At 38.7% G+C, this 15,064-nt stretch overlaps 1 protein-coding gene across 1 annotated transcript; it reads left to right on the top strand.

Annotated features, from left to right (window-relative positions):
* The first annotated feature begins 4,360 nt into the window (after positions 1 to 4,360).
* Positions 4,361 to 14,655, top strand: LOC129151165 (putative tripartite motif-containing protein 49B). The gene is made up of 6 exons (XM_054725124.1): positions 4,361 to 4,768; positions 5,052 to 5,147; positions 7,355 to 7,585; positions 8,347 to 8,369; positions 9,313 to 9,410; positions 14,627 to 14,655. Exons 1-6 carry the CDS (start codon positions 4,361 to 4,363, stop codon positions 14,653 to 14,655), a joined length of 885 nt encoding a protein of 294 aa, XP_054581099.1.
* Positions 14,656 to 15,064: the final 409 nt, after the last annotated feature.

Genomic DNA, 15,064 nt, shown 5'->3' with positions numbered 1-15,064 from the left:
TTCCTCTTTATTTGCAAGTTCTGTAGTTGCAAATTTGCTTATTCACTAAAACTTATTTGTAATCCTATAACTAATACTCATGGTGATTTCCTAGCCATTCTTGGACTTGCACTGAGAAGGAGAAATTTGAGTTCTGCCAGTTGAAAGTTTCCAACAGAATTTTAATCAGGAGAAGCTCATACAGTAAGTGTCTTTTCCAGGGTATATTATGCCAAGTTTTTGCCAATTTGGTGCTGTTTGTTGGTGACATCGCTGTTTAAAATGGCCCCCAGCCTTAGTGCCAAAGCACTGGGCTATGCTTTATGGAGATATTATATCTGTTAGATAAGCATCCTTAAAGAATGAGCTCTAGTGCTGGTGGCCATGAATTCAATATTAATATATATACAATATATAATAATTAAGATGTCTTTAGATAGAAACACAGATAAACTGAGGTTATGTACTAACTGATGGATGAGGATGCTATGACCAGAGGCTGGAAGGAGACAAACTCTGCATTTCCACAGGGAATAATGCTTCAGTACTTGCTAGTAAAGTATTTGTGCCACTTTGTAGAACATGAATGGGATTTACTATGTGTGTAATATCAACTGTCACGTTAGAAAAGAAGTAATTTGTTTTTAGAATGCAATGAAGAATCTACACTTATATAGATAATAAGAGTAATAGATTACCCAATAGAACAATGAGCAATTTTATAAAGAGGTTATTTATAGAGAAGAAAAAGAACAAATGAGCAAGAAAAGGTGCTAATATTAATTAACAATGGGAAGAAGGAATTCGAATCAAAAGAATTATGTTTTATGCATGAGATTGACAAAACTTTTGTAAATTTGATAATAGTTCCCAAATATTGAATAATTAGTGATTTCTCTTAGTCAGTGGTGGGCAACCTTTTGAGCTTGGTGTGTCAAACTTGGCCAAAAAACTGAGCATAACTCGGGTAGTGTGTCACTTTGAGGAAAAAAAACATTATTTCGCAAATGTTTCATCCTCAGGAGCAGTAAATGTTTCATCCTTGGCATGCGGCCGCCTCAGTGGCCACGTGTCATCAGAAATGGCTACGCGTATCAGTGCTGACACGTGTGTCATAGGTTCGCCATCACTGTCTTAGGTGTTGGAAAGGGGAGGTATTGGGATTTTTAAGGACTGTTCCCTATTGGTCTATCTCAAGGAATGTCTTGTGATATAGATTAGATGTCAGGTGGCGAGAACCTTTTTCTGCCAAGGGCCATTTGCATATTTATAACATCATTTGAGGGCCATACAAAATTATCAACTTAAAAATTATCCTGCTGTACTTGGTCAAACATTTAAATTACTCACCCCTAGTGCCTTGGCGGGATCAGACAGAATGCTTTTGGGGCCTTATATGGACCTCAGCCAGGACTTTCCCCACCTGTGGATTAGAGGATCCCTTTAAGAAATGCCTGCCACTCACACAAAAAATCAATAAATATTATTAAATAAATCTTAGGTAATTGTTGAGCATCTGTCTACTATGATAGCATTTATGTTTTAGATGCATTATTCAGAGAGTTGTTTTTAGAAACAAAGCTGGATATTAATTTAATCAATGGGCCAAAATTGAGTTGTTAATAGATCATGAACTCCTATTGTCATCTTGCTAAATACCTGAGAGTTACAATCTAAAGAGGTGGGTGTGGATCTAGCAGATTTTCTCAGTGGTTGGAGCAATGGCCATTGGACTAGAGTGTCTTGTGTTCTATTATGGTCAAGGAGCTTACCTCAGTTGCAGTTTGGCCCTAGTCTGGGTCCATGCAGGAGGCAATCAATTAATGTGTCTCATATCTATGTATCTTTCTCTGTGTCTCTCCCCCTCCCTACTCTCTCTAAAATTCAATAGAAAAAATATCCTTTGGTGAGGATTAACAGAATAATAATAATAATAAAAAGATGTGATCTTCAAAGATTTAGTAAAAGGACCTACATGATACAAGTTCATTTCTTTTTAAGGTTACAGACTGCACTTAAACTTGGCTACCTTGTGCAAACTACTGCAGCCAGTGAGCTCTTCAACTTGAGGTGTGTTTCACAAAATTAGTTTTTCACAGAACCCAGAGGTGAATGAAGGTAAGTCAAGGAAATACCTTCTATTTAGGTGCTAAACATATTTTATCTTTAATCTACTAAGTTATACTATTTGTAACTCATATTCTTACTAAGTACTTTTATGAATCATCAAGGTATAATCTTCTGCTATTTTGTATATATTGTGGTTGTTTGATGTATTGTTATGCCTCAGAAGGTAGTTGCCAAGTATCATATAATTTTATAGCAACGTATCTAAAAGATCCAGTGTTTGCTGCTATAGGTATGACTGAGTAGTAAACATATGGACTTCATACTAATATATATTTATACATATACATATATGTAATGAGAGTATTAGAAATATCTTATTGTTGAATACTATAAATGCTGTCCCTTTATAATTATTAACTTTTATACCTGATTTTAAGTTACTAAGAAAATGACTAGGGCCCTAACTGGTTTGGCTCAGTGGATAGAACGTCAGCCTGTGGACTGAAGGGTCCAAAATTTTATTCCGGTCAAGGGCATGTACCTTGGGTTGCGGGCACATCCCCAGTAGAGGATGTGTAGGAGGCAGCTGATCGATGTTTCTCTCTCATCGATGTTTCTAACTCTCTATCCCTCTCCTTCCTCTCTGTAAAAAGTCAATAAAATATATTTAAAAAAATAGGGATACAGATATAAGGGAAATGAGAAACATATTTTATTATTTTATTTATTTATTTTTTTAATATTTTTTATTGATTTTTTACAGAGAGGAAGGGAGAGGGATAGAGAGTTAGAAACATCGATGAGAGAGAAACATCAATCAGCTGCCTATGGCACACCTCCCACTGGGGAAGTGCCCACAATCAAGGAACATGCGCTTGACCAGAATCGAACCTGGGACCCTTAAGTCCGCAGGCTGATGCTCTATCCACTGAGCCAAACCAGTTATGGCTGAAATACTTATTTTAGACATCAGACCCCAATTGTTTGACCAATTAAATATATCTCAAGGTATAATTTTCCATATGATGTTGGTTGTCATTTCACTTTAGGCTTACAGTACATCTCCTTAAAGTATGGAAAAGTTCCAGTGATCTCTGACTGGACTCTGAACTTAATTGACAATTCTGATCTTTTTACTTTTTATCTCACTCAGAAATGAAAAGTCACCTTAGCGGGTTTGGCTTTGTGGATAGAATATTGGCCCATGGACTGAAGGTCCTGGGTTTGATTCTGGTCAAGGGCATCTACCTCAATTGCAGGCTCCATCCCTGGCAGTTCTGGGCTTGTGCATGAAGCAACCCATCAATGGGTCTCTCTCACATCCATGTTTCTCTCTGTGTGTCTCACCTCCTCCCTTCCTCTCTTTCTAAAAATCCATGGAAAAATATCCTTGGGTGAGGATTAAGGAAACAAAACAAAGTAAAAGATGCTTTCAAGAGGAAAAAAAAATAAATGAAAAGTCAACTCCTAGTACTGTGACAGTAAAGTTTGTGCTGCAAATGATTAAACATATTTTAGTTTAAAATTAATCTACTTGTTTAAATTTAAAAAAAAAACAAGAAAAATGTTTAAACTTTTAGCCTATATTTTTATACCAGAAATATGGATTATAGAACATTATAGAGAATAATACTTATAGAACATTCACTTTACTGTTGTAATAATATATGTATATTTTAAAAATATTTCAGTTCAGAGTTTAAACAGAAGTTAATTTAATCCTCAAGAATTCAAAAAAGGCCAATTTCTTTCATAATTTCTTTTCTCTTGAATCTCCATTGGTTCAATTTGTGTTTGTTTCCTTATTTGTTTGTTTTAAAGGAGAGAGCTAGGTTTTCTTGAGCTTCTCTCTGAAGTCATTTCATAGAACCATTCTGGCCATCTTCCTCTCAGATTCATTGGCTAAATAGATTTGTGGGATAAATCTCACACTTCTGTATTTACTAACAAGTTATTGAAAAGAAGAATGGGGACAATTCTGATTGATTTAGAACAATTAAGACCAGTAATAAAATGCTATATCTTACGTCCTGGAAATGGATACTTGCACACATTTGTATTTGGATAAGGACTAGGAACTAATGTGTAAGGTTATGTGAGTCATCTAGTGAGAACCTTGTCCGTGGTAAAACCCAAGGACTCTTTCTGGGCTCCAGATTTTCATCTGTGTCATGGCATAAATAGTTTGTTTTGCTTTAGGGAGTATTGCAAAGAGAAAAGAATATAGACATCACTACCCTCATATAACTGTTCAGAAGCCTCTCACCAACCCATGCCCAGAAATGACCTATTTCTAATTCTTCCCAGAAACATGGATCTCAACTTGCAAGTCTTCCAGAATGAACTCACCTGCTCCATCTGTGAGAACTGCTTCGTAGACCCCATCACCACAGACTGTGGGCACAGCTTTTGCAGGCCCTGTTTCTACCTCAGCTGGCCAAACAGGTCAGTTCTTGCTCACTGCTCTGAAAGTCAGGAAGAAATGCAGCAGAGAGACTTTCACACAAATGTCTGTCTCAAGCAAATGGTTCTCATTGTCAGACAAGCCCGTCTGGGGCAATTCCTGCGCTCTAAGGACAATAGGTGTAGGATACACATGGAGGCAAAGCAGATCTTCTGTGAGGACCAGAGGAGCCTGCTCTGTTTGCACTGCTCTACCTCCAAGGAGCATGAGGCTCACAGACACTGTTCAGTAGAAGAGGCAGTTGAGGAACACAGGGTAAGTGATGCCCTTCTGTAAAGTGGGTATGAAATTCCTGTGCGTCTGTTTCCTTGGTGATTAGAACACTCCATCCAGTTGTTCCTTTCAGTATCTCTGCCCTGGACTTCCTTAGTGTGAAGCCTCCCAGATTTCACAAATATGTGATGTAAACAAGGGAACTCTATGATCCCCTGTTTTCAACGTCTCTGATATATCACTCTGGGGGCCCTCCCTCTATGAGGGCTAAATGTTACATTCTTCTCTTCATCAGATCTAATCGACCCTTGTGGATCTTTTGCAGGAGAAACTCCTCAAGACAATGTGCTTTTTATGGGAGAAATACTGTGAAAGTCACATAAAGCTGAATGTGGAAACTGTCACAACCAGATCTTGGGAGGTTGGTATTTGCATTTCTCCAACCTGCAGCATGAACTTGGGGTGGTTGGATGAGTGACTTTAAGATAGGAATTTCCTCTGATACTATAGTGTTCTTTGGGATTCAATATGGGAAGGGTGATCAACAGAAAAAGGGTGTTTTCCCTCCATAGATAGATATTGGGCTCTTAGTCAGGATTTCTAATAAAATGCATGCTGGTTTTGTTCCAAGGATTAACAATATTTATCACTTCTACACCAAGAACCACAACAGACTGGAACATTTCACAGAGTGCCATATGTGGTGGGAGGAGGTAAACACTGGGCATAGGAGACATTTGGCAGCCATTGAAAATTTAGGTGAAGCATCTGAGGCAGTATAAACATTAACCCTTTGCACTCACTTGCTTTTTTCTCAATTCCTTTATTCTATTCGGGATTTAATTTTTTAAATACCCCAGATTTTACAAAGCGTGGCAGTAGAATAAAAAAACTGGAGTTTCTTTTCATACAAACTTATTTATTTGGATTTTTTTATATTTCAGATTATTGATACATTCAATAATTTAGCTACCGATGCTAACCGTGTCGAGTCACACTCGACATCCGAGTGCAAAAGGTTAATGTGAATACTGTTGGAAAAGTAGTATTTGAAAACAGATGGAAAGCTTCAGAGAGAATATCTAATATCTAATCCAATCCAGGGAAACCCTGAACTTATACCAAGTAATTAAATTTGAATCTATATATATAAAAAATAAGAAACTGAACGACCGAACAACCAAATGACCGATCGCCCAGTCGCTATCAGGCCCACTGACCACCAAAGGGAAGATGCTCAACGCAGGAGCTGCCTGCTGGTGGTCATTGTGCTCCCATAGCCAACCTCCTGTGGCTGGCCAGCCTCCCGAGGTCTTTCCCTCTGGCTGGCAGGCCAACCTCCTGTGGTCCCTACCCCCAGTTGGTCAACAACCTGTGGTTCCTCCCCCAATCCAGGCAGACCCCATAATCAACCCTGATGGGTGGGTGGTTGCCAATCTCCCACAGTTCCTCCCACCTGCTGGCCAGCTCCCCCGATTGGCCTCTATCACCAGCCAGGCCTAGGGACCCCACCGGTGCATGCATTCATGGGCCTCTAGTAATATATAATGTCTGAGGAGAAAAGTGACAAGATATGAAAGATACATATAAATATGCCAAATATAGATGCTGGTATCTAAATAGAAGAACTTTGAACACTTTAGGGGAATTTAAGAATTACTGATTTCCTCAATCTGGATGGTTATCTTGAAGGTGTGATATCTAATATGAATTTACACAACACATATTTCATAAGCACCTTGTCTGTATCAAATATTGATCTAGAAAATGGAGCAGTAAGCAAAGTAGAAACTATCCTTGCCCTGATAAAGCTTACACTCTAAATCAAAGGGTGAATGGTCAACATGTATATAGGTATAATACATGATGAGTAATAAGTTCTTTGTAAAATAATAAAGCAGTAAGGAGAAAGAGGAGTGCAGGAAAGTAGGGACTGCAGATGAGGGTTTGAGTTCTAAATAGGATCGATCATCAGAGAAGACCTCACTGAAAATTTCACCTTATGAAAAAGATCTCTGAAGAGGATGGCAACCATAGGGGTATGTAGAGAGAGCCTTCTAGATGGAGAAAATAGCACAGGTGAGTATATTGGGGGCAGTTGAAAACCATCAAGATCTGAGGGAGCATTAGAGTGAATTAGGAAGAAAATGAAAGGAAATATAATCAAAGAGATAATGGGAGTCAGATTGTAAATGAAACCTCCGTAGGATAGGATTAAGCTGGATGAAATGCAAGGGGATGAGCATATCAGTCTGAGGTGACAGCATGTAAAATGGGTTTTCAATCTGCTCCAAATTTTAGAAATCGGACTAAACAGAGGATCCCTAATCCAATTAATATAAATTTAAACTGCATGTTTTATGAATGAACTGTATTGCCTTCTCACACATATTGCCTGGAAGATAGAAATCACACATTTGTTTTCCTTTATGATTATCTACATTATCCATATGAATGAATTGGATATAATTGGTGTTTAAAAATATATGGAAAAGGAATGAGAAAAATGTGGACTCTGAGACTAAGCAAGATTGAGGGTTAAAAGTTAAATATAATTGATCTTTATAAGGCAATGATATTTAGTAGGAGATGAATGAAAGGGTTTTGACTAACTCCATGTCATTGCAGATTTATGTGAGCTCAAAGAGGGAAGGGATCAGAGCTGAATATGATAATTTGCCTCCATCTCGCTATATGGAAGAGCAAACTCATTTAGAGAGACTGCAAAGGGAAGGCAAGGAGATTTTTGAACAACTCAAGGACAGTGAAGCCAGGATGGCACAGAAGAGGGAGCTTTTAAGAGGGATGTATACAGAGCTGAAGGAAATGTGCCATAAACCAGATGTAGAGCTGCTCCTGGTAAGAACTCAGAAGTGGGGTGCTGAATGTTCACCTGCACTGGCATTCCTTCAGTAGAAATCCATCTCCTCTTTTATGTCATTACTTCTCAACAACCTATTTTCATAACCTCAGTTACTTTGTGGGGAGGGTATTGCTCCTCAATGGAACCCCACAAACTAAAGATCCCTCCTACATTATCCATAAGAAACAAACCTCTGTGGGATGGTAAAAGAATCCTGAGTTAGTTTCCCTCTCTAAAAGTCAATGATATATTTTGGCTTTGTGAAAATTCACAAAAATGGTAGGGGATTTATTGATATTGAGGCTAATTATAGGCATGGCAATATGGGGAGATTTGGGGATCTACACTTTCATTGCTGTCATTTTTGGGTGCGCCCACATTGGAAATAGACAAGACGCTGGATACTTAATCATGGTTACAGGAGCTCATAGGGACTCCCCAACCCTCTTCCCCCTTCACTGGCCCTTGGAGAGTCTCCAGGAATTAGTCTCCAGCGGAACATGAGTTTATGACAATATGGTAAACTGGGAAGAGGAGGTAGATATGTTTCCCAGGAAGAAACAGAGTAGGGAAATAATGACTTCTGGAACTATCTCAAAATTCCCCACCAGGGTGCTGGAGGGACTGAGCAAAAAATAAGAGAAAGAGCAAAAAATAAAATAAGATAAAAAACTAAAAGGAAAAAAAAATTCTCCCTCTGGACCTAGTGGAAGAGTCATTGGTAAAAAGCACTAAACCTTTCTATTTTTCTCCACAGGATTTTGGAGACATATTGCACAGGTGAGTCTGTACCTTGATACCAGCTGGTGCTCTTTCAGAGTTTTCACAGACATCAGGCAAGATATGCTAAAGTGAAGGCAGAACTTATTGGGATCTTGTTTGAATTTTTTTCCTGTATCTATTTTCCCCTCCCCAAGTCCATGTACATGTTTCTTTTCATGGCCATACTGAGTGATTTCATTCGGCAGTTTCTATGGACAAATGGCAAAGACCCCTCCCCCCCCCACCAATACACACACATAAAAGCAAACAAACAAACAAAAAACTGAATAAAGGAAACCCCTTCATTCCCAATTTCCTTTTTAGTTCTCAAAATCCTACATACATGAGGGAGAAGGTGCTAAGTTTTCTGCGTGATGAGAAAGTCAAATACCTTAGAGGCAGAGCTAGTGGAATCTGGGGTGAGAGGGTAGAGGAAATACCCAGCAGTGAGAAAGCCCTGGTGATTTTTTGATCTATACATAGCAGTTGACAGTCCTGAAAAACAGATGAAACAAATTCTCTAAGTAAGAGAATGATGTGAGGCCCCTAGAAACCCTTGCCTCCAGGAAGCAGATCGCCCTCCTGGGAAAAGTTTCATAGCCTCTATGTTGAGAGTGTGCAATAGGACAACTAGTCTTCAGAGAAACCCATCATTTCCAGATGGGGAGCATTTCAGTGGAATCCAGAATTTCCCTCTTGAATATCCTCAAGGACATAAGAGACTGAGGATCTTTACAAATTCCTAGACAAGATGAAAAAGGGTTAGACTGAATTCTGGTTCAAATGGACTTTCCATTAGACTTGATAGTTAAGGAAATATGAAGGATAAATATTTGGCAAAGTGATACTTTTGGGTTTTCAAGTAAATCGATTTAAATAATTCTATCGAAGTATCTTAGATATATAAAAATAGTTTTGTTTGTTGACTGTAAACACAGTAACTTCCTCTTCCTTCTTGCAGGAGTGAGGCAGTGTGTGTGCACATGCCCCAGCCTGTGAAAGCGGAGCTCACTGCAGTGACCATCCCGGGGATGATTGCAAGGTTCGACTTGTTCAAAGGTAAGGGTAGGCCCATGTGCCATATTTCCATTATCTTAGGACCATGAAGGTAATCTGCCATCTATTATTAAGTATGTTACTATTTTTAGACTAAGTAGATCATTTGGCTGTATAAGTAGATCATTTCATAAGGGATCATGTCTTTATAGTCACATTTATAATACCAAGAGTGAAAAGTAGTGAAAAACAGAAATATGATTCAGACTCATAAATAGTGAGTTTCCTATATGTAAAGGTATTATGTCAGAAATGAGCAGTTTAATAAATGGAATAATGTTCAGATTTAAGGTTAATTATCTAATTTTATGTGCAAAACTGTACATTTATTCTTTATATATAATTTTCAAATGTTTACAGCAGTTTTTTGTATGATATATACCATACTGGATCTTATTTGGTTTCCTTGTATTTTTTTTACAATGGTCATATAATGTAAAGATTTGAATTAATATGTAAGTTAACAGAAGATTTGTTGATGATAGCCATTCTGAGAGGTGTGAGATGGTACCTCATTGATGTTTTAATTTGCATCTCTAGGATGATTAGTGACTTTGAGCATGTCTTTATATGTCTCTTGGCTTTCTGAATGTCCTCTTTTGAAAAGTGTCTATTTAGGTCCTTTGCCCATTCTTGATTGGATTGCTTATCTTCCTTTTGTTAAGTTGTATGAGTTCCCTTTAAATGTTGGAGATTAAACCCTTATCGGAGATAACATTGGCAAAATATGTTCTCCCATGACTGCCTATGACTTCTTCTCAAATTTTTATGGTTTCCCACCTTACATTTAAGTCCTTTTCCATTTTGAGTTTATTTTTGTGTATGGTGTAAGTTGGCGGTCTAGTTTCATTTTTTTGCAAGTATTTGTCCAGTACGCTGCTGTAAAAAAGAATGAATTCTTACCATTTGCAACAGCATAGATGGAACTGTAGAGCATTATGCTAAGTGAAGTAAGCCAGTCAGTGAAAGATAAACACCACATGATCTCACTCATTTGTGGAATATAAACAACATTATAAACTGTTGAACAAAAATAGATAGAGGCAAAGAAGCATCGAACAGACTGCCAAACTACAGGGGGAAGGTAGGGGAGGGTTCAGGGGGGGTAAGAGATCAACTGAAGGACTTGTATACATGCATATAAGCATAATCAAGAGACATAAGATACTGGGGAAGGGGGTGAGGGCAAGTACGGGGGTGGGTAGGGGAGGCAGGGGGGAGGTCAATGAGGAATAAAAAGGAGATATATGTACTACTATTTGTAATACATTAAACAATAAATTTTAAAAAAGAGTTAACAGAAGAATTACTTATAAACAACAAAGTAAAAACACACCAAAATTCAGTTTACTCATAATCTGAAGAGGTACATGTTAAATCTCAAAATGCTGACAGCCCAGAGCCAGGACAGAGGACAGAGGGATTGGTGAGGGTTTAAAAATACCATTTTAAGAAACTACTAAAATGGACATAAATTGGATTTTCATTAATTTATCTAGAGAAATGTTTGACTCATGGCAAATCTGTACATCCCTTCCAAAATGATGATGTGATTATTTAGAAGAAATTTGATTCTAATTTTTTACAATGGAAGACAATTCAGAGAATATTATGCATTGGCCATTTTGCTATGAAAAGTGAACTTGGAGACATGAGTCTTTTTGTTCTTAATCCTCACCCAAGGAGACATACACACATTTTTTTTTATTGATTTAAGAGAGGCATGGAGAGGAATAGTGAGATAGAAACATCAATGATTGAGAGAGAATCATTGATCAGCTGCCTCCTGCATGCCTCCTACTGGGGGATCAAACCCCGAACCCAGACATGTGCCCTGACCAGCAATGGAACCTTGACCTCCTAGTTCGTATGACAAGACTCAAACACTGAGCCACACGGGCTGAGCTAAGGCTATTTTTTTTTAATTATTATTATTTTTACAGAGAGGAAGGGAGAGGGATAGAGAGTTAGAAACATAGATGAGAGAGAAACATCGTTCAGCTGCCTCCTGAACACCCCCTACTGGGGATGTGCCCGCAACCAAGGTACATGCCCTTGACCGGAATCGAACCTGGGACCCCTCAATCCACAGGCCGATGCTCTATCCACTGAGCCAAACCGGTCAGGGCAAGGCTATTTTTTTTTACATTGATTTTTAGAGACAGTGGAAGGGAGGGAGGGGAGAGAGGGGGACACCATGTACGCAGGCAGATGCAGGTGCAGGGGATGGACCTGCAACCCAGGATGTGCCCTGGACTGGAATCAAACCCATTACCCTAAGTTGGTGAGCCAACACTCTGACCACTGAGTCACACCGGACAGGGTGAGATGAGTCTTATATTTGACCCTAAACATTTGAATTGCAAAAAATGTCCAAATGTCTGTTAGGGATTTGTTTGTTCTGCACATGTATAGGTCATCTCTGTCCTTTATTAAATGTGACAACCAACATTGCTATTGTTGCTGTGACCTCATAATAAAGTAACATCTTGAAAGAGCAACTTTTGCCTCAGGACTTTTATCTGCAATGTGTCCACATGATTTTTTATTTTCTTTTTGCAGAGATTATCCTTCTGCAGCATGGAAGAACTCACGGTCATGTCTTCCTACAGGGAAGTTTGATAAACCTGAGTGTTGGATGTGATCCTAAAGGTGAACTGTGTATCACCTCACAATCTGAGTGTTTTCTTGACTGGGGTGCTCAGACTTTTACCTCTGGGAGACATTACTGGGAGATAGAAGTGGGAGACGTTTGGAATTGGGCTTTTGGAGTCTGTAGTGATGATTGGAAAGAGAAGGACAGGATTGCCCAGAAGGGACTCTATCTTCTTGGCTGTGCTAAAACGGACATGCACCACAATGTCTTCACCACCTCCCCACCTGCACTGCAATATGTGCCCAAACCTATTGGCCGAGTAGGGGTGTTCCTGGATTATGAAGGTGGAAGTGTGACCTTTGTAAACGTAGCGCAAAGTTCCCTTATATGTAGAATCTCCTATTGCTCTTTCTCTCCCTGTCTCAGGCCTATCTTTTGCTGTAGTCACTTCTGTTAAATACATTAGGAATTTTTCAATATTCTGGGGAACTCCAATAACTATGGAAGGCATTTTCCTGGTCACTATCAAGTAAGACAAATACGTTACATGTTTTTGTTTTTAATTTCCTTTTATGTCATGAATACCTATTAACTGTATTATTAAATATGATAAGCTTCAAAACATATGTATTGGTTTGTGCTTTACTCAGTTTAGGAAAATCATCACCCATGATGCATTTGTTTTATTTGTGAACTGTCATGAGGAAGTATAACTAGAGATGACAAGGCAAAATTCAATGCAAGAGAGAAGGCATCAAACAGACATGGTTGTAGAGACACAATGGCAAAAATGTAAAACGCACGCACACACGCACGCCACTGGCAATTTAGAAATAATTTTCTAATTTATCTTCAGCTAACTATATTCTACATGTTCTTCTCTCAGTTTAATAATCCATAGTTTGAAGCAACATTACTTACCTGTGCTATGCATTCCTTTGTAATTCTCACCACAGTAATACATACTTCAGTGTAATTTATATTCTCTACTACATGGAAATTCACAGGATGATCAGACCAGTACTCTCCTCATCTTCCCTAATATCTCTGTCTAGAGCTACATTTATTCATACAGTATACTGTCTATGTATGAAGTACTTAATGCTATATCATAATCTTCATCTCTCCATATCCACCCTGGCTTTCCCTCTATTAATCTGTGAAGCCCTGTGTCATTTCCCCACACCTATCATCCAATTCACCCTCTCCACAGCTGTGATTATCCTATTGATTAAACACTTCAACAAATATTTAGTCTTAATTATTGCATTTAAAAAAATTATATAAATTCTATTTTTTTCTTCAATATGATAGGAACAGTCTGCCGAAATTGTTAGTTGTATGAATACTCAAATTGGAAATAAGGTCATATTTATATAATTTGAACACTGAGCCCTCTGAAATATAAGGCTACTAACTAAACCAACATCTAAGGGCCCCCTTTAACCCCTTTAATTTAATCAATTATATATAATGTATTTTGAATTATGTGCTAATGTAACTAAGATTTTTTTTACCTTCTTAACTAAACATCATTATTCATTACCCATTTCATTAAATATATGCTGTGACTCTTCCCTCACATTTGAAATGCTAGCAGGTGAAAGAACACATGGGTGTTTTAAATAAAAAGCTTTTACCACATTTTAACTTTAATATACAATAGTGGTATTTATAGGGTTCTATTACTGAAAATTTGTTTTGTTTTTCTTTAAAATTTTTATATTGCTTAATTTATAATGTACAAACTGTGCTTCTATAAAAACACACACAAATAAACATTATAAACTAAAAGCTCTCAACTTTCTCGTCACTGGTGGTGTTTAATTCATCTTTTGGTCAAGTGTTTATGCCAATGTAATCTAGAAAAAGTACTGTGGTACTTTTAGTCTCATTAGATTTCTAAAAAGAGTAATTTTATTGTGCAAAAACAAAATAATAAAAATAAGTGAAAGTGTGCCGATCAGTATCAGTTTTTAGCTGAAAGTTGATTTTTACATTATCTGTAAACACCGAACACAGCCATCATAGATGTCCCCATCCACAGACAGCCTCTCAGTAACTTGAGGCCTTTTTCAGTAATTGGGTCCCCCTGTGGCTAGGGCAGTGAAACCCTTAGCACCACCCAGTAGCAGGTGACAGTGCTGAGAAGAAAGGGACACACACACACCCGGGTTGACCCCTGGAGAATTTCCTGTGGTGGTTTTGCAGCCAGGAGCCATAGCCCCATGCCACCCAGAGACAGGAGTTGGAGGTGCCCAGTTGTTTGATGCTGGCTCCTCCCACTGCAGAACCCAGCAAAGGAACCTGGACTTCATTTCTCTGTGGAGCTGCTGGTAGAGCTGGTGTGGGTAGGGTATAGGGGTTACCCTGAGGACAATCTGGTTGAAATTCCACCCGCTCCTCTGACCCCAATCATCACCAAGAGTTTTGGTCCTTTTTCTCCTCCTGGTGCCTGCCTCTCCCATGCTGCTGGGGATCCATTCCCTCCACCGTCGCTGGCTGTGGCCACCCTGTCCTGTCCGATGAGCTCTTCTGGTCACTATGACTCCAACCCTGATGGTCCTTATTTTATAAGGACACTGTTCTCGATGATCCTTAAGGGCCCTTACTGTTCCCTTAGGAATGACAGATGCCTATAGATTAAGGTGACCAGATTTTAACATTGGTAAAGCGGGACACCATTGACCGAGGGGGGCGGGTTGGGCGGGGTTCTTTTTTTATTTTTTATTTTATTGATTTTTTACAGAGAGGAAGAGAGAGGGATAGAGAGTTAGAAACATTGATGAGAGAGAAACATCGATCAGCTGCCTCTTGCACACTCCCTACTGGGAATGTGCCCGCAACCAAGGTACATGCCCTTGACTGGAATCGAACCTGGGACTCTTGAATCCGCAGGCCGACGCTCTATCCACTGAGCCAAACCGGTTTTGGCCCGGGGGGGAGGGGGGGAGATTCTTGATTAAAAATTTGGTCTATATTGTAATCACTTTTGTTTTTTTTAATAAAAGGAAATTCACTTCTTAGATCATCGTTGAATTTGCATCCTCTTTTCTTACTC

Source organism: Eptesicus fuscus, chromosome 13 (assembly GCF_027574615.1).
Source record: "Eptesicus fuscus isolate TK198812 chromosome 13, DD_ASM_mEF_20220401, whole genome shotgun sequence".
Taxonomy (NCBI): domain Eukaryota; kingdom Metazoa; phylum Chordata; class Mammalia; order Chiroptera; family Vespertilionidae; genus Eptesicus; species Eptesicus fuscus.
This window is presented reverse-complemented; position numbering and strand designations above follow the sequence as displayed.